Genomic DNA, 27,541 nt, shown 5'->3' with positions numbered 1-27,541 from the left:
ATGTCATAATCTGTACTGCAGGAAAATACTATAAATCTCTGACAAGTGTCAAGAAAAGTTAAGTTGGACGATCACCATTGGTTGAATCTCTGATAGAAGAACATCAATCTTGGTAGAGTCCACTATTTTAATTAATTGTCAAAGGATGAAAGCACACCTGTTGAATTACCTTATACATAGAAAAAATACACTGAAAGTTCATGTAAAGTTTAAAAGTTCATCTAGAGAGTATAGAAGCTAGGCCTAGTATTGTTCAGTATTGATCATTGGCATATGATCTTAATCTATATTGGCATAACAATGGTCCATCGATTTTCATAGACCACAGACTTTTCATGGACCAGCCCGTTCACAGACCGGTTTGTCGGTCTGTGGTCCATTATTTCCAGGGGCCCTAGGACCGCCATCTTCACACTCAGAGATGCCAAACTCACAGCAAGGCTTCAGCAGGCTCTCCTCCAGCCACCCTCCAACTTTGGCCAAGATTGCATTTTGGAGGTCCAAGTTACAGACCCCCAAAGCGGCCGCCCCCAGGAAACTTCCAGTAGATACCAGGAGTCGCAAATGCCAATTGACTTACATTGGCTTGCAGCACCAAAAAGCTGCAATGAAGCAAAATCAAACAGAAAAGGGTGGCAGAAGAGCCCCCTCACTCACTGCACAGACACCTTCCCAGCTATTGCCTAGGGAATTAATTCTTCCTCCTTGCTCGCATAGAGCAGAATGAGAGCTCTCTGCTTGGCAGGCAGAGCTACCGATCAAGGTTTTGAGGGCTAAGATTGATGTTCCTATGGCTGCAGAATATCCACTCCTCTGTTGCCTAGGGAATTTATTCTTCCTCTTTGCTCACATAGAGCAGAACGGGAGCTCTCTGGTAAAGCTGCCTATCAAGTTTTTAAGGTCTGCAGAAGGTTTGCAAACGTCCCCTACATTGTGTTGCCTCCCAGATGAGTGAATTGATGTACTTGTTGCACTCATGGAAGTACATTGGCTCTAGGTAATTTTTTTTCCCTTCTGGCACAATCCACCATCCATCTGCTGATTTTTTCTTTTTGCCTTAAGTTCTTGTTTCTGTTGCTATTTGCAGCGCCTTGATTAAAGCCTTGATCTTGGCTGCTTGAGCTGACTAATGGCAGGGAATTGCTTTATGAAGTAGATTTTCTCTACTTTTCACCTGGTATGGTGTTTCCCTTCCACCCTTCTAGATCTATCCATGAACAAATTCATTTCTGGCCTAAACAACTGCTCATCTGTCAAGACTTTCTGGCCAGGGTAGTGTGTTCCATGGTTGTGTAGGGTTATTCTTCTTTTTGTATTGAAATAGTTGGATGGACTTCTGCTGACGCTTTTATTTAATACCTGAGCCATCCCATGAGGTGTTAAGATTTGGGTTAGTTGTCCCATGAGAGGCTTTTTTCTATGTACATCTTTATAGGGCCAGTCATCCTAATTTCTTAACTGACCCATATCCCACCATAATTCTTTTCTTCCTCTGAGGTCTCTTGGGACACTCTCTCTTTCGAGGACCTTTTCTCCTTGTAGTAGGCACACGTGTCTTTTCCTAAAGGGGGTCTGTCCCTTCGCTTTGACCTGACCCCTCCTTTGTTCCTTTTCGGGTTGCCGCCTTTTGGTGGCAGTGAAGGATGCCTGCGTCTTCAACCTCCATCTTTCTTTCTTTTCCTGCTGCTTCTTTTTTATCTGTATTATCCCCATCTATTATTGACGTCACCTTTTCTTCCACCAGTCTTTTCTGAGCTTAAAAGAGTTTCTAGCAACATCTGAATATCACTCCAATTCAGTTAGTGAATGGCAAAAATTGAACTATGCAGTCTATATATTTTGTCTGGATCTTCCCGGTAACAAGGAGTGTTTTTTGTCCAGTTGACTAAATCCGATGTGGTAAATTGAAGTTGAGCCGTCCTCCATTGGGGTCTCTCTTAGTAGCATATGAGTCGCTATCAGTTCAATATTCTCCCAGCTATTATGCTTTGCCACTTGCTTCTATTGTTCCGCCAGTTTATAATGTTTTTATCCAGAGCCCTATATAAGCCATTCTGTCTCAATGTCAGCCATTCCTGATTAGCAAACAAGATTTACTTTGTATTGTCGAAGGCTTTCACGGCCGGAGAACGATGGTTGTTGGGGGTTTTCCGGGCTGTATTGCCGTGGTCTTGGCATTGTAGTTCCTGACGTTTCGCCAGCAGCTGTGGCTGGCATCTTCAGAGGTGTAGCACCAAAAGACAGAGATCTCTCAGTGTCACAGTGTGGAAAAGATGTAGGTCATTTGTATCTACTCAGGAGGGGTGGAGTTGAGCTGAGTCATTCTGTAAGAGTTTCCCAGGGTGTGGAATGCTAATGGCGGGAGGCTTCACTGTATCCTGAGGAGGTTCTTTTGCATATGGATTGGTGCTTGATGTGCTAATCTTCTCTGCAGGGCTATTGTCGGGTGTGGAGTGTTTTGTTGGCCTGGTGTTTTTCAGAACTGGAGCCCATGCTCTGTTCATTCTTAAGGTTTCTTCTTTCCTGTTGAAGTTTTGCTTATGCTTGTGAATTTCAATGGCTTCCCTGTGCAGTCTGACAAAGTAGTTGGAAGTGTTGTCCAGTATTTTGGTGTCCTGGAATAAGATACTGTGCCCTGTTTGAGTTAGGCTATGTTCAGCCACTGCTGATTTTTCAGGCTGTCCAAGTCTGCAGTGTCTTTCATGTTCTTTTATTCTTGTCTGGATGCTACGCTTTGTGGTCCCAATGTAAACTTGTCCACAGCTGCAGGGTATACGGTATACTCCTGCAGAGGTGAGGGGGTCTCTGCTGTCTTTTGCTGATCGTAGCATCTGTTGTATTTTTCGGGTGGGTCTGAATACTGCTTGAAGGTTATGCTTTTCCATAAGCTTTCCCATCTGATCAGTAATTCCTTTGATATATGGCAAAAACACTTTTCCTGTAGGTGACTGTTTTTCCTTGGTTGTTTGATTCATCCTGGGTTTGATTGCTCTTCGGATTTCATTTCTGGAGTAGCCATTTGCCTGAAGTGCGTGGTTTAGATGATTAATTTCCTCATTGAGAAAGCGCGGCTCACATATCCGTCTTGCACGATCCACTAATGTTTTCATTATGCCTCTTTTCTGTCGGGGGTGGTGATTGGAGTTTTTGTGTAAGTACCGATCAGTGTGAGTTGGTTTCCTGTAGACCTTGTGACCTAACTGAAAGTTTGCTTTGCGGATGACCAAGGTATCCAGGAATGAGAGTTTTCCCTCACTTTCTTTCTCCATTGTGAATTGTATGTTCAGGTGGATGTTGTTGAGATGATTCAAAAACTCCCTCAATTCTTCCTCCCCATGGCTCCAAATGATGAATGTATCATCCACAAACCGGAACCATACACTGGGTTTGTGGGGTGCTGATTCTAGAGCTGTTTTTTCAAAGAAAGTGAAAGGAGGGAAAACTCTCATTCCTGGATACCTTGGTCATCCGCAAAGCAAACTTTCAGTTAGGTCACAAGGTCTACAGGAAACCAACTCACACTGATCGGTACTTACACAAAAACTCCAATCACCACCCCCGACAGAAAAGAGGCATAATGAAAACATTAGTGGATCGTGCAAGACGGATATGTGAGCCGCGCTTTCTCAATGAGGAAATTAATCATCTAAACCACGCACTTCAGGCAAATGGCTACTCCAGAAATGAAATCCGAAGAGCAATCAAACCCAGGATGAATCAAACAACCAAGGAAAAACAGTCACCTACAGGAAAAGTGTTTTTGCCATATATCAAAGGAATTACTGATCAGATGGGAAAGCTTATGGAAAAGCATAACCTTCAAGCAGTATTCAGACCCACCCGAAAAATACAACAGATGCTACGATCAGCAAAAGACAGCAGAGACCCCCTCACCTCTGCAGGAGTATACCGTATACCCTGCAGCTGTGGACAAGTTTACATTGGGACCACAAAGCGTAGCATCCAGACAAGAATAAAAGAACATGAAAGACACTGCAGACTTGGACAGCCTGAAAAATCAGCAGTGGCTGAACATAGCCTAACTCAAACAGGGCACAGTATCTTATTCCAGGACACCAAAATACTGGACAACACTTCCAACTACTTTGTCAGACTGCACAGGGAAGCCATTGAAATTCACAAGCATAAGCAAAACTTCAACAGGAAAGAAGAAACCTTAAGAATGAACAGAGCATGGGCTCCAGTTCTGAAAAACACCAGGCCAACAAAACACTCCACACCCGACAATAGCCCTGCAGAGAAGATTAGCACATCAAGCACCAATCCATATGCAAAAGAACCTCCTCAGGATACAGTGAAGCCTCCCGCCATTAGCATTCCACACCCTGGGAAACTCTTACAGAATGACTCAGCTCAACTCCACCCCTCCTGAGTAGATACAAATGACCTACATCTTTTCCACACTGTGACACTGAGAGATCTCTGTCTTTTGGTGCTACACCTCTGAAGATGCCAGCCACAGCTGCTGGCGAAACGTCAGGAACTACAATGCCAAGACCACGGCAATACAGCCCGGAAAACCCCCAACAACCAAGATTTACTTTTTTTTTCTTTCTTTACATTTCTACTCTCACAAAATTCCTTCCAATTTTCTAACATACATTTTATGCGAGTTCCTGAATATTCCAAATGTTCCTTAGCATGCTTCTGTGAGGACATATTGGAACAACTTTTGAACAGAGCCCTGACCCATCTTCGCTAGATGACAGACTGCACCTACGTTTTCAAGGTCTTATCTGTCTATCTCATAGACTTATAAAATGGTACATTCACCTGATGCCTCCCTGGGTGTTGTCTTGAATCAAGGTTGGATGACAGACTCTAGGGACGTCTGGTGCACACTTCATCATCAGTTACTTCAGTCCGATTGCTGAACTCCCAAGTGACCTGGTTGAGGTCCCACCTGGGATGCAAATTGTTGCAAAAATGCAGGCTCTACCTGGTGTGACTTGCCAATATTCACAAGAGGCTTGAGGATCCAAAGGCAACAAAACTTTATTTCGTGAAATGCAGGTTCAGAGGTCTGTAGTTGGACAAGCCTCCAAATCTGCCTGTCTGGGGCGACCACCTGAGCTGGACTTGGTGGGGCCATATTTGCCTACCGCCGGCCAGCTGTCCTCCCTGTGCTGCCCCAGATCTGCAAGCCAGCTTACCTGGCCCAGGGTCAGCCCAGGCAACGATGAAGACATGGGGCAAGCTGGCATCCCAGGGGACGCCATGGGGTGGGGGAGGGCTGCAGGCAGGCAGGGAAAGGGGGTTGCAGTGGCAGAGGTGCAGCACGGGCAGGAAGTGAAGAAGGGCCATGGGCCAATGGCGTAAACGTCCAAGGCGGTGGTGCTGGAGCCTCCAGGGCTGCCACAGCCTGTGATGGGTGCAGGAGCGGCTGGAGAAAGGCCCTGCCAGCCACAGGTGAGCCAGGTGTGCCCAGGCTGGAGAGCAGGAGCCTGGGAGAGGCTGGAGGGCAGCACCCCACCCACCTTAGGCTTGAGGATGCCAAAGGAGCCCAGCAAGGAGTAACCAGCGGGCCACAGGCCGGTCACATCGAGTGGGTACCAGGAGTGGGATTGGTGCCAGGTGATTGGGCAGTGGGGATTGGTGGGATCCAGGGCAGGGGTGGCACTGGGGTGGGTATAAAGGAGGCTGTTCCCAGTGAAGCCAGGGATAAAGTAGGCTGGCATGACCTGGCCAAGAGGGTAGGAAGAGGAACCAGTTGGTGCAACTTCCTCCTCTACCCGCACGCAGGCCAGGATGACAGCGGGGTGGACCAACAGGACAGACGAGGCCGTGGCTTACAAAGTATTAGAATGCAGGCACTGGCACTGCCATAGGGTACCCCCTACCACACTTACCTGCTTCCCCAGGCTGAGCCGCAAGAAGACGCTTGCTGCGCTCGCCTGTGCTGCACAGAACTGATATGTGGGGAAATGACACAACCAGGAGGTGGAAATCCTGGTTAATATACTTTTGGTAAAATATATTTAGAAAAGGACTCTGGAGAACTCATTAACCCAATAGTTAAACAAGGAATCCTCTATATGTCCCATTGTATATATTGCATGCTGGATGATTTTTATTTGATACGATCAGGGCTCATTTTGAGGGGGAACGTGCAGGAACGCAGTTCTGGTAGTTCTCCTAAGAGATCACATGTCAGGTGGCCCCACCCACCTAATTTTCGGGCATTTGGGGCCTGTTTTGGCCTGGATTTGGCCCCAAATGTCCAGGTTCAGGCCTAAAACAGCCAGGATTGGTCCCCAAATGGCCAGGATCGGGCCTCTGGTGGGTGGTGGATCATTCTCCCGCTCAGCAGCGGCCCAGTTCTGACCATTTTAGGCCCCTTTTCGGCCATTTTCAGCCTCTTTTTGGGCCCAATTTCGACCCTGAATAGCCAGGATTGGGTCCAAAACAGCCAGGATAGGTGATGTCAGGGGGTGTGGCATATCCAAATCAGTTATGCTAATGACACATTTCTGGTGATGTCGAGGGGTGTGGCATATGCTAATGAGTTGTGCTAATGAGTTATGCTAATGAATTCCTGCAGCTCTTTTTCTACGAAATGACCCCTGGATACGATAATTTGATTGTATTGTTATTTAATTCTTGCATTTAGCAACCTTTATCACAGTGTTTTCCTTGTAGCTGACTGTCTGATACACTGTGATTCCTATTGACTGTTTTCCTTCCAAGGGGGTTAACATCTTTTTCTGGAAAAAGTGATGCAAACCTTATTTGCCAACGTCCTGCCCTGTGTGTAAACAATTCTTGTTAATCAATTTTTTTTAAAAAAATTGATTGCCTGAGTGCTAGCCATGAGGAAACTGGGAGTAATAAATATTGAGCAAGGGGGACGGATAAGACAGAAGGTCGGAGCTTTTGAGTTGAAGAAGAGGGAGCTGCTGTTCAGGTGAGCTGGTGACTTTTCTTTGAAGGACAGGTAAGCTGTTTAAATTAATGGGTATATGTGAACCACTAGAAACAAATTTTGTTGCATTTCTATCCCACCTTTGCTTCATTATAGAATTAAAAGACCGTATGTATAATAATTAGATTGTGGGATTCCTCAGGGACTGTCAGGGAGATCCAGGATCAAATCCCCCTGTAGCCAAGAAATTCTCAGCCCAGTCTCTCTCTCAGGATTGCTGTGAAGATAAAATGACAGGGAGACAACTATATATACCATCCTGAATTCATGCGATGAAGGGCATGATAAAAATGTATGAGAGATAAGACAGATTACATGGGATTTTCAGATATGTCTCTCTTCCAGGGATGGCACCAAAACAGCTGCCTAACCTCTTCACCACCCCACTGTGACATGGGGAAGGGAGCCTGCTGTCCCCTTTCCTCCCCCTCTGCATTGAAGGGTGTCAGGAGGTTGCCCACTGAGGTCAGGGGCCCCTTCCTGATGCCATGAGCTGGCTGACACTCATATACCCCTTGCACCCCAGGCTTTTCCCTAGGAGTGCCTAGGTGATTGGGCCAGCCCTGCTCCCCTCCAGAGACTAACCAGATTGAAATTAGCTTATCTTCTGCAAGGTTGCTTCATCAGGTGCTTTCAGACTATGCATTGAATTGAACAAACAGGTCTAAAATTACAACCGTAAACTGCACTTGGTAACTGGATTTTTAAATTTGTCCATCAGCCTTGGAATGTCATCTCTTGTCACCTCTGTGACTCACTTCTTCGCACAAGCTGTCTGAAATTAGTGGGTTGGATACAGAACTAAATTTCCAGTAACAGAAGCAGAGGTATAATTTCTAAGAAATCCCCTCTTCTTGCTGCAGACCCTCAATTGCCCTTCATGGTTTTCCTGGATCCTCTGTTTGCCTAGATCAGCATTTGAGGAGATTAATGGACTGCAACAGGAGGTGGGCCAGAAAATTCTGTTCTGCTGAACTGAATAGCCCTGGACTCAGTTTGCTATTAGAAGAAATGAAAATGATAATTATAATAAAGAAATGCTGTATAAGATTCCATTGCTATCCAAATGCACATCCCTGTTACTTAGAGATGACAGCCAGATAGTATAATGTAGTGGTTAGAGCATCAGACGAGGATCTGGAAGACCCAGGTTTGAATCCCTGCTTTGCTGTGAAAGGTTGCTGGGTGACCTTGGGCAAGTTGCATACTCTCAGCCAAGGCTACCTAAGAGGGTTGTTTTGAAGATAAAATAAAGGAGAGGATAATATAAGCCCCTTTGGGTTCCCACTGAGAGAAAGGCGAGATATAAATAATGTTTATTTAACATTATTTATAATGTTGTATTTAGTGGCCAATGACCCCAGGAGACAAGCCATTGACTAGCTGCCCCTCTGATTCTCCCCGCAGTCCACAATGAGGCAACTTGTTCTCTTGTTTCTGCTCTCAACTTTCGTCCCAAAGGCCGAACTGAATAGTAAGTATCTGCTGGGTGGATTGTGGGTTGGGCCACTGGTGTGGAATGTGGGAGAGTTGGTCTAGAAAAATTTTAAAAATTAAATTTTTATGGTTAAATTTGAACTGTAAACCTGACCCCCTGGTCAGAAGCAAAACTTGGAGCAAATATGAGGATGAGAGAGAAGTTACATCCATCACTTTGAATTCTTTAAAGGAAGGATGGAACCAAATTACTTTAGACTTAGTTACTGGAAACTAAGGTGCTGGAGGAGACGGGTGGCTTGAAAGATCCGCCATCATGTCCAGATTCACAGTCTGCTTATTCCTCCTTTAGTTCAGCCCAACCTCCTGCCCCTTCCGCACCACACATACCACACACACTAAGATGATTTGTTCTTCTAGTGATTTATTTTCTTACTTCATCCATAGTGTGCCTTTCTCACCATGGGCATACACGGGAAGTCCCCTGTTGGTCATTCAACACAACCCAGAGCATGTGGGTTGGAGACTCAGGCTTCTTCTCTGGCAAACAGTGCCTTTTATTGGCTGATACGCTAGCCACTATCCTTCCTCAACAAGCATGAATTGGCCACAGTGCTCTGTGCTCTGATCGCATCCACCTGAGACTAATACAATGCAATATACATGGGGCTGCCTTCAAAGACTGTTTAGAAACTTCCATTGGTCCAAATGTCATTCTCTGGTGTCATTTAATAAAGAGCCTCGCTGTCCCTCTGTCTGCACAGGCCTTAGGAGTGCAGGGGGGCCAGGAGGGGTGACAGCCGTTTATTTTTGTTCAGAGAGCCACTGGAGGTACCAATGCATGCTTAACATGCCTTCATTTGGGTGATGGAATCAGAGCCTGAACCCTTTGCTGTTCCAACTAACCTGAAGGGTTGTGGTTCTAGGTGTGGGGACTTCACCAGCTTTGATGGGAGTGGCTACGGGACACACAGTGGCTGGAGCGTTTCTAAAGAGATAACTGAATCTGTTGTACTGATCTTTTACCGTTGATGGCTGGTGTGGCAGAAACAGGAGTACCGAGGGCACCGTCTTGAGCATGAAAACCTGTCCTCTGTGCATATATGCCAGGGGTGGCCAAACTTGCTTAATGTAAGAGCCACGTAGAATAAACTTCAGATGTTTGAGAGACGAAAGACATGATGCATTGAATTCAGATGAGGTGGGTTTGGGGGGAGTGTCCTGAAAGTGACATCACAGGAAGGGGTAGGGTTTTGGTGCAGTATGCTGGAAGTGACATCACAAAAATGATGTCACATGCTTTGCTAAGCTTCACCCCCAAAGTCCCCAGGTATTTTCTGAGTTAGACTTGGCAACCCCAACATTTTTATTGACAATATGAAAGTCATGGAAAGAAAAAAAGGAAAGGGAGGGAGGTAAAGACATGGAAAGAAAGAAGGGAGGGAGGGAAAGAAACTAAAATAAAATAAAATGTATGGCCACAGCAATATTCAGGGACCTCTGGGAGCTACACAATACGTCTAGAAGAGCCACATGTGGCTCCTGAGCCGCAGTTTGACCATTCCTGATATATGCTGTCAATGGAACTGAATTTTTTTAAAAAAACTGAACAGAGATGTGCCGTTTGTGCAATTTGTTCTTCTGAGAAGGCTTCCAAGTAAAGGATTTGACAAGTGACCGCTACAGTAGAATAGGATGTCAAACATGCACAGTCACCATAGAAAATGTGCTGGTCCTAGCTAATTTCATGTACGAACACTCACAGCTGGAGCTGATCAGTGGTCCCTCAAATCCAGGATCCAATTTCCTAAGGTGGAAAGCCAGACATTATTCAAGTTGGAGTGTCCATTTGGAAAGTAGTTAATCAAAGCCCAAAGCAAAAACCACAAGCTGTTTGGGGCATGGGGCATCTAGGGCAGGAGCAGGGGCATGGGGCATCTGCCAGGCCTCAGTACTCTGAGGCCTGGCAGGCGGGCGGGCACATGAGGGGGTGCCGCAGGGAAGGAGTTGGACCTCCCACCCCCTAGAGGGGAGGCGGCCCACCACCACCTCCCGAGCCCACCAGGCCCGGTGGCTGCACTCATCACCCACGTCCTTGTCTGCGCAGGAATGTACAGTGCAGTACTCTGAGGCCTGGCAGGCGAGAGGGCACATGAAGGGTGCTGCTGGTGAGCAGCCAGACCCCCCACCCCCTAGAGGGGAGGCGGCCCACCACCACCTCCCTGAGCCCACCAGGCCCAGCAGCTGCACTCATCACCCACGTCCCTGTCTGTGCAAGTAAGTACAGTGCAGTACTCTGAGGCCTGGTGGGCGGGCAGGCACATGGTGGGGGGGAGTGCCGGTGAGCAGCTGGCCCCCCACCCCCTAGAGGGGAGGCAACCTGCTGCCACCTCCCCATGCCCACCAGGCCCGGTATCACCCTTGTCCCTGTCTGTGTAGGAAAGTACAGTGCAGTACTCTGAGGTCTGGCGGGTGGGCGAGCATATGGGGGGTGCCCCCAGCCTGCGGCTGGATCCACCACCCCCTAGAGGGGAGGCAACCCGCCTTCAAGTCCTCCACTTGTAAACGGGGCCAAAGTCAACTGATGGCTCCAATTGTATCGAATGGGAGTTTCCTGGGGGCGTTAGATTTGGGAATGTATAACTCCAAGATACATATTGCAATCTTGACCAAACTTGGTTGATGGCTGGAGGGGAGCCTGTTGAACACTCCCTGTGAATATGGGCTCTCTAAGTCCAACAGGGGCCGTTCTGGCCCCCATGAACTACGAACACCAAACATGTTCGTTAACAGGACATGTTCGTTACTGTTCATCTATTTGTGTTCATCGACAGCAACGAATTACGAACAGTGTGTTCTCCCCCCCCCCCCCAGTTCATGCCCATGTCTAGTTGTGATCCAAATTTAGTCCACATATCCTACAGACAGAGCCATTCACGATAATCACAAGACCGAACTCACAACAATAAGTTGTCCACAGTTCTGGAGATCCACACATGAAGCTGCCTTATATTGAATCAGTGTCCATCAGTTTTCCGTATGTCTACTCAAACTGGAAGAGGTTCACCAGGGTCTTAGTCAAAGATCTCAAGCAGAGGTCTTTCATAGCGTCTCCTACTTTGAGGCTTTTAAATTGGAGATGCCAGGAACTGAATCTGGGACATGCTAGATGCTAAGCAAATGCTTTACCACTGAGCCATGGCTTCTTCCCATCCATGGAACTGCAGTGTTGATTTCTGAACCTTGCCAAACACTATTGGTTGAACATGTAGAATGTAAATGTTTTAAATAAATAAAACCTTCCATTGAGGTTGCATATTTGCATACATAAAACTTTTCACTGAGATTACAAATTTACATTTCCAGATAAGTCACCTGTTTAAGGGAGAAAATGATACCGTGGGAGGAATATAGATATTCTCTTCCCAGGAAATTACGCTCCACTTACACTAAAGAAATAGGATATGGTTTTGTTCACCTAAAATGGACTGGGTTAGATCAACACATGGGAGCCATGGGGAAGTCATTTGAATGCACAAGGCCAGTGCCCTTTCTATACATACCACACATGTAAGTAGGATTTGGGCTGTGTTGTGTATCTATATGCTATGTGCAGTCAAGTCACTTCCGACTTATGGTTACTGTATGAATGAAAGACCTCCAAAACATCCTATCATTAACAGATTTGCTCAGATCCTGCAAAATGGAAGGCATGGCTTCCTTTATAGAGTCAAGCTATCTCCTTTTGAGTCTTCCTCTTTTCCTACTGCCTTCCACTTTTCCAAGCATTATTGATTTTTCCAGAGAGTGTTGTCTTCTCATGATGTGATCAAAGCACAATAGCAAGATAGGGAGAATTCTCCAGAGAATCTTTTCTTATTATGTGATCTATGTGTGATAGCCTCAGTTTTGTCATTTTTGCTTCTAGGGAAAATTCAGGCTTGATTTGATCTAGAACCCACTTATTTGTCTTTTTGGCCATCCATGGTATCTGCAAAACTCTCCTTCAGCACATTTCAAATGAACCAATTTTCTTCCTATAAGCGTTCTTTATTGTCCAATTTTCACATCCATACATAATGAAGTAATTACCTTGCTCTTGTTCCCCAGAGAGACATCCTTCTTCTTAAGGATCTTTTCTAGTTCCCTCATAGATGTTTTTCCAAGTCTTAATCTTCTTCTGATTTCTTGGGTGCAGTCTCCCTTTTGGTTGATGATTGTGCCAAGGAATAGAAAATCTTTAACAACTTCAATTTCTTCATTGTCAACTTTAAAATTGCATGATTGCTCAGTAATCATTAGTTTTTTCTTGACGTTCAGCTATAATCTTGCTTTCATACTTTTCCCTTTAACCTTCACAAGTAGCTGTTTCAAGTCTTCACTGTTTTCTGCCAGTAACGTAGTGTCATCTGTGTATCTCAAATTAACATTCCTTTCACCAGTTTTCATTCTACCTTCTTCTAAACCTAATCCAGCTTTCCTTATGATATGCTCACCATAGAGGTTAAACAGATAGGGAGATAATATATATCCTTGTCTGACACCTTTGCTAATTGGAAACAATTTGGTTCCCCATATTCTGTCATGACCATAGCCTCTTGCCCAGAATACAGATTGCATATCAAACCAATCAGATGTTGTGGCATACCCCCATTTCTTTTAACACCCTCTATAGCTTTGCATGATCCACAAAGTCAAAAGCTTTGCTGTAATCTATAAAACACATGCTGATGTATTGTCGAAGGCTTTCACGGCCGGAGAACGATGGTTGTTGGGGGTTTTCCGGGCTGTATTGCCGTGGTCTTGGCATTGTAGTTCCTGACGTTTCGCCAGCAGCTGTGGCTGGCATCTTCAGAGGTGTAGCACCAAAAGACAGAGATCTCTCAGTGTCACAGTGTGGAAAAGATGTAGGTCATTTGTATCTACTCAGGAGGGGTGGGGTTGAGCTGAGTCATTCTGTAAGAGTTTCCCAGGGTGTGGAATGCTAATGGCGGGAGGCTTCACTGTATCCTGAGGTTCTTTTGCATATGGATTGGTGCTTGATGTGCTAATCTTCTCTGCAGGGCTATTGTCGGGTGTGGAGTGTTTTGTTGGCCTGGTGTTTTTCAGAACTGGAGCCCATGCTCTGTTCATTCTTAAGGTTTCTTCTTTCCTGTTGAAGTTTTGCTTATGCTTGTGAATTTCAATGGCTTCCCTGTGCAGTCTGACAAAGTAGTTGGAAGTGTTGTCCAGTATTTTGGTGTCCTGGAATAAGATACTGTGCCCTGTTTGAGTTAGGCTATGTTCAGCCACTGCTGATTTTTCAGGCTGTCCAAGTCTGCAGTGTCTTTCATGTTCTTTTATTCTTGTCTGGATGCTACGCTTTGTGGTCCCGATGTAAACTTGTCCACAGCTGCAGGGTATACGGTATACTCCTGCAGAGGTGAGGGGGTCTCTGCTGTCTTTTGCTGATCGTAGCATCTGTTGTATTTTTCGGGTGGGTCTGAATACTGCTTGAAGGTTATGCTTTTCCATAAGCTTTCCCATCTGATCAGTAATTCCTTTGATATATGGCAAAAACACTTTTCCTGTAGGTGACTGTTTTTCCTTGGTTGTTTGATTCATCCTGGGTTTGATTGCTCTTCGGATTTCATTTCTGGAGTAGCCATTTGCCTGAAGTGCGTGGTTTAGATGATTAATTTCCTCATTGAGAAAGCGCGGCTCACATATCCGTCTTGCACGATCCACTAATGTTTTCATTATGCCTCTTTTCTGTCGGGGGTGGTGATTGGAGTTTTTGTGTAAGTACCGATCAGTGTGAGTTGGTTTCCTGTAGACCTTGTGACCTAACTGAAAGTTTGCTTTGCGGATGACCAAGGTATCCAGGAATGAGAGTTTTCCCTCCTTTCACTTTCTTTGAAAAAACAGCTCTAGAATCAGCACCCCACAAACCCAGTGTATGGTTCCGGTTTGTGGATGATACATTCATCATTTGGAGCCATGGGGAGGAAGAATTGAGGGAGTTTTTGAATCATCTCAACAACATCCACCTGAACATACAATTCACAATGGAGAAAGAAAGTGAGGGAAAACTCTCATTCCTGGATACCTTGGTCATCCGCAAAGCAAACTTTCAGTTAGGTCACAAGGTCTACAGGAAACCAACTCACACTGATCGGTACTTACACAAAAACTCCAATCACCACCCCCGACAGAAAAGAGGCATAATGAAAACATTAGTGGATCGTGCAAGACGGATATGTGAGCCGCGCTTTCTCAATGAGGAAATTAATCATCTAAACCACGCACTTCAGGCAAATGGCTACTCCAGAAATGAAATCCGAAGAGCAATCAAACCCAGGATGAATCAAACAACCAAGGAAAAACAGTCACCTACAGGAAAAGTGTTTTTGCCATATATCAAAGGAATTACTGATCAGATGGGAAAGCTTATGGAAAAGCATAACCTTCAAGCAGTATTCAGACCCACCCGAAAAATACAACAGATGCTACGATCAGCAAAAGACAGCAGAGACCCCCTCACCTCTGCAGGAGTATACCGTATACCCTGCAGCTGTGGACAAGTTTACATTGGGACCACAAAGCGTAGCATCCAGACAAGAATAAAAGAACATGAAAGACACTGCAGACTTGGACAGCCTGAAAAATCAGCAGTGGCTGAACATAGCCTAACTCAAACAGGGCACAGTATCTTATTCCAGGACACCAAAATACTGGACAACACTTCCAACTACTTTGTCAGACTGCACAGGGAAGCCATTGAAATTCACAAGCATAAGCAAAACTTCAACAGGAAAGAAGAAACCTTAAGAATGAACAGAGCATGGGCTCCAGTTCTGAAAAACACCAGGCCAACAAAACACTCCACACCCGACAATAGCCCTGCAGAGAAGATTAGCACATCAAGCACCAATCCATATGCAAAAGAACCTCCTCAGGATACAGTGAAGCCTCCCGCCATTAGCATTCCACACCCTGGGAAACTCTTACAGAATGACTCAGCTCAACCCCACCCCTCCTGAGTAGATACAAATGACCTACATCTTTTCCACACTGTGACACTGAGAGATCTCTGTCTTTTGGTGCTACACCTCTGAAGATGCCAGCCACAGCTGCTGGCGAAACGTCAGGAACTACAATGCCAAGACCACGGCAATACAGCCCGGAAAACCCCCAACAACCAACACATGCTGATTTTCATCTGAAATTCTCTGGTGTGCTCCTTTAGCAAATGTAAATTTGCAATGTGATCTCTAGATTCTCTTCCTTTTCCGAAACCAGTTTGCACATCTGGCATTTCTTGTTCTATATATGGTAAGAGTCTTCACTGTAGAATTTTGAGCATCACTTTGCTTGTGTTGGAAATTAATTCAATAGTTCCTTTTTTGGAACTGGAATGTAGACTGAGTGTTTCCAGTCTGTGGGCCATTGTTTCATTTTCCATATTTGTTGACAGATTTTGTTAAGATTTTGATGTACTTAGTTTCTGTAGCTTGAAATACCTCTATTGGTATTCCATCTACTGCAGGTGATTTGCAGCTTTCATTTCACTTTCTAAGATTTCAGGTTCTTCATCAAAATTATTCTTCTTTGAAGGAATCTGTCATCTTTCTATCTTTCCTGTATAGTTCTTCAGTGTATTGTTTCCATGGCCGTCGTCACACGGGCATCTCTTCCGTTAAATTTACAGCATATAGCGTCCTACCTGTTATCGGCACAGTAACGTTTCTTTGGGTCACCTAACGGCTCTTCGCGCTACCAGCTGTCCACACCGAAGCACTCTGTTCTGTTCTCTCTAACCGCGCAGAAGCAGCTCCTCCCCCCCCCTTTTAAATTATTCTGGCATTTAATTCCACTATAACGGAATAACAGCATATAAACATTCCGTTAGAGCAAAACATTACGACCTTTTTGTTTTACCAACTTTGAAATTATATAAATAGCCCTTTGCCCGCAGAAAACTCCCTGTCTGACGTGATCCCCATCGCTGAAGACTCTGCCATGGCGATTGAGTCATTTTTACTTCAGCAGAAAGTTTGCATTGTGTTATGTCATTATGGCGTTATAAGGACATAATAAAATTAAAAAAAGGGGAGTCGCAGGAAGAAATGGATTCTGGGATTGAAGGGAGGGCATAGGATGTTGCCAGGCGAAATACATCGATGTGAGGCATTCACACTGAGGTACAAAATAGCGTGACTATCAAGCACAAAGCAGAAGAGAGAAAATCGCTACAGTGCTGGAATAAGGTGGGTGTTTGCCGGGAAATAGCACCATTTTAGTGCTAAATAAAAGCCCGTGTGATGACGGCCCATCTTTCTTTTATATTGTCCCAATTGGATAATATATTTTCATGTTGATCTTTCCGCTCCCCTAATCTTGGCTTGAATTTCCCTTTGAGTTCCTGGATCTTGTGGAACATATCTCTTGTTTTTACTTTTTTGTTGTTCTCTTCTTTTTCTTTGCCCTGGTTATTATAATAGATTTCTTTGCTTACAACAGTCACTGAAAAGCTGCCTTTGGAATTCTGATACTATTTCTGTCACCTTTTGCTTTTGCATCTCAGCTGTCTCTAGTAATTTTAAGTTTCCTCAGTCTTCTCCTTTCTTTTGGCTGCAGAAATAGTCTTTGCACATTCTTCCTTGATAATGTCTCTGGTTTCAGCCCCTAGTTCTTCTGGCTCACGATTAATTAAATTTAGAAATGCAAATCTATTCTTTACATGGTCTTCAAATTCTTCAAGAATGTTATTTCGATTATATATTGGCACTATGATTCTTTTAGTGTTTCTGTTCAGCTTTATTCTAAGTTTTGATATTAACATTCCATGATCTGTACCACCACAATCAACTGCTGGTCTTCTTTTAGAAGAGAGAATCGAGCTTCTCCATCTTCTGCTTCCAATTATGTAATGGTTCTTGTATTGGCCACCTGGTGATTTCCACATGTAAAGTCATCTGTTTGGTTGCCTGAAGCATGTGTTAACAATGAACAAGTTCTTGGAGTCACAAAATTCTATGAGTAGCTCTCCTGCTTCATTTTGTGATCCTAGTCCAAATTTTCCAACAATGTTTGATTCTGTTTTGTCTCCCACTTTTGCTTTCTAGTCACCTATGATTATCAGCGTATCTTATTTAGATGTATGATCAATTTCTTCTTGGACACTTGTGTAAAAATTTTCAATGTCTTCCTCCTCAGCACCTGTAGTTGGGGCACAAATTTGAATGACGGTTATGTTAATAGGCCTTCCATGAAGTCCGATTGATATTAATTGGTCAGACATTGTATTATACCTCTTGACTGCTTGTGCTATGTCTTGCCTCACTATCAGAGCAATACTATTTCTTTTGAGTTTATCATTTCCAGAGTTTGTAATTTTGTAACTGAGGGGATAAGGTACAAAATATGCACAACATAACACATTTTGTAATTTTAAAAAATGTAATTTTCTGACTGTAAATGTCCAAATCCAGTCCATGTTACTTCACTCACACCCAGGATTGCAATGTTTAAACATTCCATTTCTCATACTTGTCCTCTGCTCTTCCCCAGTAGCTATCCGGCCTGAACGCCATGCGACCCGGAGGTCCTGTCTTCCAGCACTATATCGTCTTTCATTTTGGATTTTCTCAACATAGGGGTTTTGAGGTAAGAGATGAGCAGAAGTGGTTTACCATTGCCTTCTTCTGCACAGTACTAACCAAAAGTGTCACTGCTGACTGAACTGTCATTGCTGTTGCTGTGAAAGATCCTCTGTCAGTGTCACCTTCCATTACTGCTGCTGCCCAGTAGCTAACCTTCACGAGCTTTTCTTCTCCCATCAGCACTGGAATAGTCAATTCTCTTCTGCAGAGGTGACCGTTGATTCCTGAAGGGGGTGGATGCATCTTAGTCTGCTGTCTCTTTGCGTGACTGTTCAAGAAGTTTAGACTCTTGACCAAGTCTGTGCTCCTGACAATATTGGTCTTAACTTCACTGACACACTCAAACCCTCTCACCACACTGAGATGTGTATCTAAGAGGGGGTACTTGTGCTACTGTGCTACTTTTACACAAGTGTCTTTCCAGCCCTCATCACACTGTATTGTCTATCAATGGGTGTACATCATACACAGGCAAGGATCTGACATGCTCAGGGTTATCAAGCACTTTCCCCATTCATGGTCCCAACTGTGACATGAAGGAAAGCCCCGTCATCTCAAAAAGGGCCCACAGGTGAATAGACAGAAGGAGAAATTTTGACCATCTAGAGTTTTTCTGATCTAATCTCTAGTTGATATGTAGCTCTGCAATGCTAGCTATCTCTCGCAACATTTAATTCTCAGCATAATCTTGCATACATCTGATGCGGGGGGATGTACCTTCCAAGGGGTCAACATCTTTTCCTGGAAGAAGTGATGAAAAGAATGTGATCCTTATTTGTCAACCTCCTGCCCTATATGCAAACAATGGTGTTCTCATGAATTGGATTGCCTTATTTTGATTGCCTGGCTGTTAGCCACCTGGGAACTGGGGCTAATAAATATCGAGGAAGAGGAACAGATAAGACAGAAAGTCGGAGCTTTTGAGCTGAAGAAAAGGAAGCTGCTATTCAGGTGAGCTGGCAACTTTTCTTTGAAGGACAGGTATGCTGTTTAAATTAATGTGAACTACTGGAAACAAATTTTGCTGCATTACTATCCCACCTTTCCTCCATTATAGAATTAAAAGACAGTGTGTATAATGATTAGATCATGGGATTCATCGGGGACTATCAGGGAGACCCGGGTTCAAATCCCCCTTAAGCCAATAAACTCTCTCTCTCTCAACCCAGCCTATCTCTTAGGATTGTTGTGAAGATAAAAGGTCAAGGAGAGAGCCATGTATACTACCCTGAATTCATGGGATGAAGGGCATGATAAAAATGTAAGAGAGAGAAGGCAGGGTTCATGGGATTTTCAAATATGTCTCTCCTCCAAGGATGGCCAAGATTTTTGGTGCTCTAGGCACCAAAACAGTTGTCCATCCTCTTCAACACCCCACTGACATGGGGAAGTGAGCCTGCTGCCCACTTTCTTCACCCCCTGCACTGATGGATGTCCAGCAGGCTGCCCATGGAGGTCAGGGGCCCCTTCCTGATGCCATAGGCTGGCAAACACCCTTCTAACCATTGTGCCCCAGGCTATTCCCTAGGAGTGCCTAGAAAATGGGGCAGCCCTGCTCCCCTCCAGACACTAACCAGATTGAAATTAGTTTATCTTCTGTAAGGTTGCTTCATCAGGTACTTTCAGACTATGCATTGAATTGAACAAACAGGTCTAAAATTAAAAACTGTAAACTGCGCCTGGTAACTCAATTTCCCAGTAACAGAAGGAGAGGTGTAATTTCTACCAATTCCCCCTTCTTGCTGCAAACCCCCAGTTGCCCTTCGTGCCTTTCTGGATCCTCTGTTTGCCTGGAGCACCATTTGGGGAGATTAATGGACTGTAACAAAAGGTGGGTTAGAAAAGTCTGTTCCGCTGAACTTAATAGCACTGTGGTCCCTGTTCCCAGCGGATTTGAGAATGCTTTGCTTTGCACCAGCTTTGAAGCACCACTGAAGGCCAAGTTCTGGGAGACGCTGGACTCAGTTTGCTGTTTAGAAGGAGTGAAGATTATAACCATAGTAAAGAAATGGTGTGTAAGGTTTAGATTCCATTGCTCTCCAAATGCACATCCCTATTATTTAAAGATGACAGCCAGTGTAGTGGTTAGAACATTGGATTAACGACTGGAAGACTCAGGGTCGAATCCCTACTCTGCTTTGAAAGCTTCCTGGGTGACCTTGGGCAAGTTACATAGTCTCAGCCTAAACTACCTCAGAGGATTGTTGTGAGGACAAAATGAAGGGTGAAATCAACAGCAGCCCCATACATGGTCTTTCTCTGTGGTGGCCCCACCTTCCTCGCTTTCCGCAAATGATGCAAAACTGAATTATTCAAAAAGGCTTTTTTTACTGAGATAGGAAGGCTGTATTGCAGGGAAGTGGTTTCAGATGCTTCGCTAATGAGTAAGGGACCATTCACCAAGATGTTACCTTACATACTGTTGCTTTAAGTATGTGCTTCTATGTGCTACCTGTGCTTCAGATATGATCCTACTATGTAGTTCTACGTTGTCTAATGTCAGTCCCAGAATTGCTTATGCTCTGTGGCAGGATTTCTTCAATTCTGTATTAGATTCTTGCTAATGCTATGTCTTTTGTATTTATTTACCCTATGGCATTGCTTATGGAAATGTCCTTGATGTTGACTGTACTAATCTTGCACTGTGTAATCCTCCTTGAGAAAGGCAGACTGTAAATGACATAAATAAATAAAATAAATAAGAAATGTAAGCTGCTTTGGGTCCCCAGAAAGTCAGGATATAAATGCATTAAATAAATATTATTTAATGGTCAACCACTCCAGAAGACAAGCCATTGACTAGCTGCCCCTCTGACTTTCCACACAGTCCACAATGAGGCAACTTGCTGTCCTGCTTCTGCTCTCTGCTTTCGCCTCAAAGGCTGAACTGTGTAGTAAGTATGTGCTATCTTTATATACGTTATCATTTTGTCCTGTTATATTTATTCTCAAATATTTAACTGGTTTTCTGGTAATAACACAAAAGCCTACCTTGATGGCTTTTGATACCATCGGCCATAGTCTCCTTCTGGAGAAACTGGCTGCGTTGGGAGTGGAGAGCATCCTGCTTCAGAGATTCCAGATAGGATTGAGATGTTGATCAATAACTAAGCCCCTTGAGGACTGAGGCATCAGCCAGTTCTGGAGGGGGCTGGACCATTACTTGTTGGTGCTACTGGATCCTGGTCTATAGTCAGAGACTCAGGCTTCTTCTCTGGCAAACAGTGCCTTTTATCAGCTGATATGATAGCCTCTGTCCTTCCTCAACAAGCATGAATTGGCCACAGTGATCTGTGCTCCGATCACATCCATGTGCGACTAATGTAATGTGATATACATGGGGATGCCCTTGAAGACAGTTCAGAAACTTCCATTGGTCGAAAGGGCAATAGCCAGGTTGTTGTCAGAAGATGGATGTGGGGATCATATCATCAGAGTGCTGAAAGACCTGCACTGGCTGATCTGTTGGGCTACCCTGTTGATTAAGCACTTTATGAGGTTACCAGGCAGGTCTGTATAGTGAGGTACACTCTGGAAATGAAATGTTCGACAGGTTGGTGTAGTGGTTAAGAACGGCAGAACTCTAATCTGGAGAACAGAGTTTAATTCCCCACTCCTCCACTAGAAGTCAGCTGGGTGACCTTGGGTCAACCACAGCTTCTTCAGGCTCTCTCAGCCCAACCCACTTCATAGGGTGATTGTTGTGGGGATAATAAATAACACCCTTTGTTAACCGATTCTGAGTGGGCATTAAGTTGAGTTGAAGGGCGGTATATCGAATGTGATGTCAAATGTTATTTTGCAAGCACTGGCCATTTGTTTTGGACAGTGTGTGAGGAGAAATAATAGAATCAACAAATAGACCCCCATTAAGGGGTGTGACAGTTTTCCACCTCGACCTAGCTATGAAATCATGAGATGGAGTTTCACTGCCTTTAAGACACTGTAAGGTTCTCTGGTTTGATTTAATAATGTCTTCCTGTCCCTTTTTCTTCATAGGCCCTAGGAGTGCAAGGGGGCCATGAGGGATGACAGTTTTATACTTATGTTCAGGGGGCCACTGGAGGTAACGAGCGTGGTAAACATGTCTTCATTTTGGTGATGGGAACAGGATTTGCTGTTCCAGTTATCCTAAAAGGTTATGGTTCTAGAATCCCTCCCCACTAAATTTAACTTTGGTTGTGTATATAGGCAGTGACAGCTGCATGAATTCACTGAAGCAGGACATCCTCAACCTTCTAGCGAAATGGGAAGGGTCTTCCTGTCTTCCAAACTCTCCACAGAAGAAACTGCCTCAAAGCTGCAAACAAATCAAGGAGTCCCAACAAGAGGCCTCAGGTGAGATATGGTCTCTGCTCATCAGACAAATTTTAATGCAATTTACATTAAAATCCCATTTTAGGTCTCTGAAATAATAACATTAATCGATAACAAAAGCATTGAATAACAAAAGATCACATTGTCTTAATTCTTTCTCTTAACTCACAACACCACCTTCTGGGCCTGTGCAGATGGGCTGTATTTCCTGCAGACGGGAGATGGTGAGGTCTACCAAACCTTCTGTGACATGACCACCAATGGAGGAGGTTGGACTCTGGTAGCCAGTGTCCATGAGAACAACATGTATGGGAAGTGCACTGTGGGGGATCGTTGGTCCAGCCAACAAGGGAACGACCCCAACTACCCAGAAGGAGATGGAAACTGGTCCAATAACTCCACGTTTGGGTCAGCTGTGGCCTCAACCAGTGATGATTACAAGGTGAGGAATATTGCCTAGAAGATCTGAGGACTGAAATAGCGGGAACCATAGATACAATATATTTTCCAGGTCACCTCTTTCTCTGCACACGTAAAGCCTTCCAGCCCTCCATTCAGCTGCCTGAGCAGCTGCCACCAGCGCAGCCGCCGCCAGCTCTGTGGCGCGCCATGTGCCAGGGTGACCAGCTTGCCGTGTGCTCCCTTCCCTCCAGCAGCAGTGTGGGCGGCATGCTTTCTGGGGAACCCCGGGTGATGATGTCATGAAAGTGACATCATCATGCAGTGCCAGGAGTGTGTTGGGCTTGGGTTGACCCAAGTGTGAGCAACCTTAGATCCGGCCCTGCTCAAGAGAAGGCCAAGTGGGCCAGCACTTGCTTTGCACGCAGAATATCCCAGGTTCAGCCCCTGCCATCTCTAGTTTAAAAGAATTCCAGCAGCAGAACTGGGATCCTATTCCGAGATCTTACTTGGCAATTGTATTCTTTGATCTTAAGAAACTGATAGCCATCTGAACAGACCAAACGACTCAGCTGATGGCAGCTTCATATATTCAGGGGATAGCAATCAAGCACTGGAATTGTATGAATAAGGTTCCAAGTTCAACCCCCAGCATATCCAATTAAATAACCACAGGTTAGGGGACTGGGGGGAAGCCCTGCATGAAACTGATAAGTGTCCCTCCAGCAGTGCCGGAATATACAGTGCTTGGCTAGATAGACTGATGTTAACCAACACAAGGGGAAGTCTCCGGAGTAGAAACCAACTAACCCAAGGAAGAAACCCCCAGGGAGACCAAAAACAATCCAATAAGTGCTAAATTGGATTATTATTATTATTATTACTGTACCATTTCACACTTGAGCACTTGCACTTTGATGATAATAATAATAATAATCCAATTTAGCAATTATTGGGCTGTTTTTGGTCTCCCTGGGGGTTTCCTCCTTGGGTTAGTTAGACAGGCTGATGGTCTGACAGCATAAAGCAGCTTCAGATTATTCTCAAGTATCATGATCAATAATGGTTCTTCCCCTTTGCTATAACATTCTTTTCTGAATTTAGATCTAGTGATACACTTTCCTTTAACAAATGTCTGCTTACCATTTGACCTTCAATACCTTCATGGTTTTAAAAAAATCCCTCTCTCCTTCCTTGCTTTCCAGAACCCTGGCTATTACGACCTGGCAGCAAAAGATCTGGCTATATGGCACGTTCCCAACAAAACCCCAATGAAAGAATGGCGGGACACCTCCCTCCTGAGGTACCGCACTGAAACTGGGTTCTTGGCTGCAGAAGGAGGTAACCTTCTCCGGCTTTACCAGGTAATGATGGTTGCTTGGAGACTCAGAGTTTCTGTCTCATGATTCAGCATTTGGAGTTCAGGAAGATGGGAGTTAAGGCAAGCACTCCTGGGGCTTATGGATCTCAGATCACAGGGACTTACATTCAACAAATATTTGCTCAACTTGAATATTTTGTACATAAAGGGTAACAGAGATATCACAATATATTAACATGCCCTCCTAGCAAAGGAAGTTGGCCCATAAATGGAAAGCAGTAACCAGTTGGCTTCTCCTTTCAGAAATACCCAGTGAAATATGGAATTGGCAAATGCCTAGCTGACAATGGCCCAGCAGTGCCTGTAGTCTATGATGCGGGCAATGCCCAGAAGACAGCTGAGTATTATTCTCCAGGTGGACGGAGTAAGTCTTTTCATTTACACTTCTTCAAAATCTATGTTGTGACAAAACAAGCAGGAACCAATTCGAGTTTTGTGATTCTCCATTTCTCCTCCTGTATACCAACTTATTCATGTATTCATAATGAGCCTCATAAGTAGATGACAAGACCTCTAGACAAAAAGATGTGAGGAAAGGAAACTGGGTATTGCAAAGAGCCATCCAGAAAGACCTGGGGGCGGGGGAGGCTAAGTGCCCAGTGTTTCCCTCTTCTATACTTTTACATCTGTAAGCAGTAAAGGGTCTGATATCACCATTCTACAGAATACTTTGTTAACAAGAAACAGCTCAGACTTTGCTTTCACCAAGGCTTCCCAACTGAAGCCCTTTTAATGGATCTTTTGCTGTAATAGTCTTCTTTATGGGTTATTCCTGCCCTCAATACACTATTTGCCAAACCCACTTTGCTCCAATCTTATGGGAAGGAGCTCAGCCCAAGAGCACTGCCATGCTATTTGGAAGAAATGAAGCACATTTTCCTGCCCTCCAACAGTCTCATCCACATATTGGTACTAGTGCAACCCTGGTTTTATTTGGAAGTCTCCCATACAATTACTAACCAAGCCAGACCCTCCTTAGCTTGTCTGGGCTATCCAGGTCAGGGCTCTACCCACATAGTTGCCATTCACCACACACCCCACACACCCTTTTTTTAAAACTGCTACACCACAGGACCATTTTATGAGGACTTTTTAAAAAATCGGTAATTAATACAGTACAATAACAATCTTTCTATTTTCTATTGATTATGAAGACAGTGTTTTTCATTAACTTCTTGTAAATGTGGCTACTACCTTGGAAAGATGGCAGACATTCCCTGTGGGAACGTCAAGTTTATACTAACAATAACAATAACAATATCTGATTTATATATCGCCCTGCAGGACAACTTAATACCCACTCAGAATGGTTTACAATGGCTGAATCTACACTTACTGGCATAGTGCTAAACAGTCGGAATGATAGCGTCTTCCTGGCGCGTTTTATGATGTCATCATACCACGATGCCGCTCTCATGGCGTGATGACATCAGAAAAAGCGTCAGGAAGACGCTATCGTTCTGACTGTTTAGCGCTATGCTGGTAAGTGTGGATTCAGCCAATGTATGTTATTATCCCCACAACAATTGCCCTGTGAGGTGGGTGGGGCTGAGAGAGCACTGGAAAAGCTGTGACTGACACAAGGTCCCCTAAGTAGCTTCAAGTGGAGGAGTGGGGAATCAAACCCAGTTCTCCAGATTAGTCCCGCCACTCTTAACCACTACACCAAACTGGATTGAAGCTGATAGGCAAGGAATTCTATAGATCTGTTTTAAGTTATTTCCATCATCAATTATTTTAAGCAGTGTTCAACAGAGAATTTTGTTCCCATCCCTTCATTCTTCCACCCTTTCCTTCTCTCTAAAATTTCTTTTTCCTGTCTTCTCAGCTGAATTTGTTGCTGGCTTCATTCAGTTCCGAGTGTTCAATCGTGAGAAAGCAGCCATGGCTCTCTGTGCTGGGGTTAAAGTCACCGGATGCAACACAGAACATGTGAGTGTCCTGGCGACAGGCGCTTAGCCTCAACCAGGGATGATTCTCAAATCTCTTGTCAAGAACAGTCATACTCCATAGCATACAGCAAGATTTAAGTTCAGTAGCACCTTAAAGACCAAGATTTCCATGGTATAAGTTTTAGATAGTCCAAGCTCCCTTCATCAGATACCTGTTGTTCTAACTCAAACCAACACAGTTACCCATCTGAAACTGGCTTTGTAACATAGTTATCTATTTGTTGGATTCTGTATGGAAAGGTAGTCACCAAAACAAGCTGAGGCCAAACCAGAGCTGCTTAAGGGATACTTGAAGCCTCACTCAAGCCAACTGACCCCAAAAGGACACCAAAAGGAGATGCTTACATTTACTAGCAAAGGAATGTTTTGATTGCACCCTCCCTCTCTCCCCCCCAACTGCATCTTCTCTCTTCTCCCCTCCTCTTCTATATTTGACCAGTTTATGTACCATGCATCTGACAAAGAGAACTTGATTCTCGAAAGCTTATGCTACAATAAAATTGGTTAGTCTTAAAGGTGCTACTGGACTCTTTTTGATTTTGCTACTACAGACTAACACGGCTAACTCCTCTGGATCTGTCTAGTGTTTGTGTGTGTGGTGCCCTCAAGTGATAGCTGGAGTAGGTGACCCCTGGCAGGGTTTTCCTGGTAAGAGCCTATCAGAGGTGGTTTGCCATTGCCTGCCTCTGCAACCCTGGTCTTTGTTTGAGGTCTCCCATGCAATTATGAAGCAAGGCCAATGCTGCATAGCTTTTGAGATTGGATGAGATCAGGCTCACCTTGGCTATCCAGGTCAGGGTACATCTGTCTAGTATTCAGTGTGTTTTTTAATGTATCCCAAAACGGCAAACTACTGTTCTTGATCAAAATAACACATTGTTGACTTCCTGCTTCTGACCCATATAAGCTCTAGTTCCTGTTTTGTAGATATTTTTCAACTGAGATTAACGTTTGCTAAATTTAGATTCGTTAATCGCCCAATTCTAATGCCATCTCCATAGGATTGGCAGCTCCTCCCAGTTTGTGTCATTTGTTTTACTCTTCCTTCTTTTTCTTAGAGCTGTATTGGCGGAGGAGGATATTTTGCAGAAGGCACTCCTCGGCAGTGTGGAGACTTCACTAGCTTTGACTGGACTGGCTACGGGACACACCGTGACTGGAGTGCTTCTAAAGAGATAACTGAATCTGCTGTACTGATCTTTTACCGTTGATAGATGGTGTGGTAGAAACAGAAGTACCTGGAGCACAGTCTTGACATGAAAACCTGTCCTCTGTGCATATATACTGTCAATGGAATTGAAAATTAAAATAACTTGGCAGAGATGTGCTTTTGTGCAGTTTGTTCATCTGAGATGGCTGAGGTAGAATTGTATGCCAGATATACGCAGTCACCACAAAAAATGTGCTGCTCCCAGCTACTTTCTCCTAAGAACACCCATATCTGGATCTGACTTGAGGGACCCAGCTT

General features: G+C 44.4%; 1 protein-coding gene across 1 annotated transcript; it reads left to right on the top strand.

Moving 5' to 3' along the window:
• Positions 1-20,857: 20,857 nt before the first annotated feature.
• LOC129325341 (intelectin-1-like) lies at positions 20,858-27,284 on the top strand. The gene is made up of 7 exons (XM_054973023.1): positions 20,858-20,918; positions 22,216-22,362; positions 22,536-22,783; positions 23,946-24,104; positions 24,365-24,485; positions 25,950-26,053; positions 27,132-27,284. Exons 1-7 carry the CDS (start codon positions 20,858-20,860, stop codon positions 27,282-27,284), a joined length of 993 nt encoding a protein of 330 aa, XP_054828998.1.
• Positions 27,285-27,541: the final 257 nt, after the last annotated feature.

The sequence above is a fragment of the Eublepharis macularius genome, chromosome 1 (assembly GCF_028583425.1).
Source record: "Eublepharis macularius isolate TG4126 chromosome 1, MPM_Emac_v1.0, whole genome shotgun sequence".
NCBI classification, from domain to species: domain Eukaryota; kingdom Metazoa; phylum Chordata; class Lepidosauria; order Squamata; family Eublepharidae; genus Eublepharis; species Eublepharis macularius.
Note: the sequence above shows the minus strand (reverse complement) of the source record. Positions and strands in the feature narration are given on the sequence as shown.

Excerpts from the sequence above, each read along its gene's own strand:
- LOC129325341 (XM_054973023.1), top strand. The coding sequence starts at position 20,858 with ATGAGGCAACTTGCTGTCCTGCTTCTGCTCTCTGCTTTCGCCTCAAAG. Across the intron at positions 20,919-22,215 it reads CTCAAAGGCTGAACTGTGTA|GCAGTGACAGCTGCATGAAT; the intron begins GTAAGTATGTGC and ends TTGTGTATATAG. Across the intron at positions 22,363-22,535 it reads GTCCCAACAAGAGGCCTCAG|ATGGGCTGTATTTCCTGCAG; the intron begins GTGAGATATGGT and ends GGGCCTGTGCAG.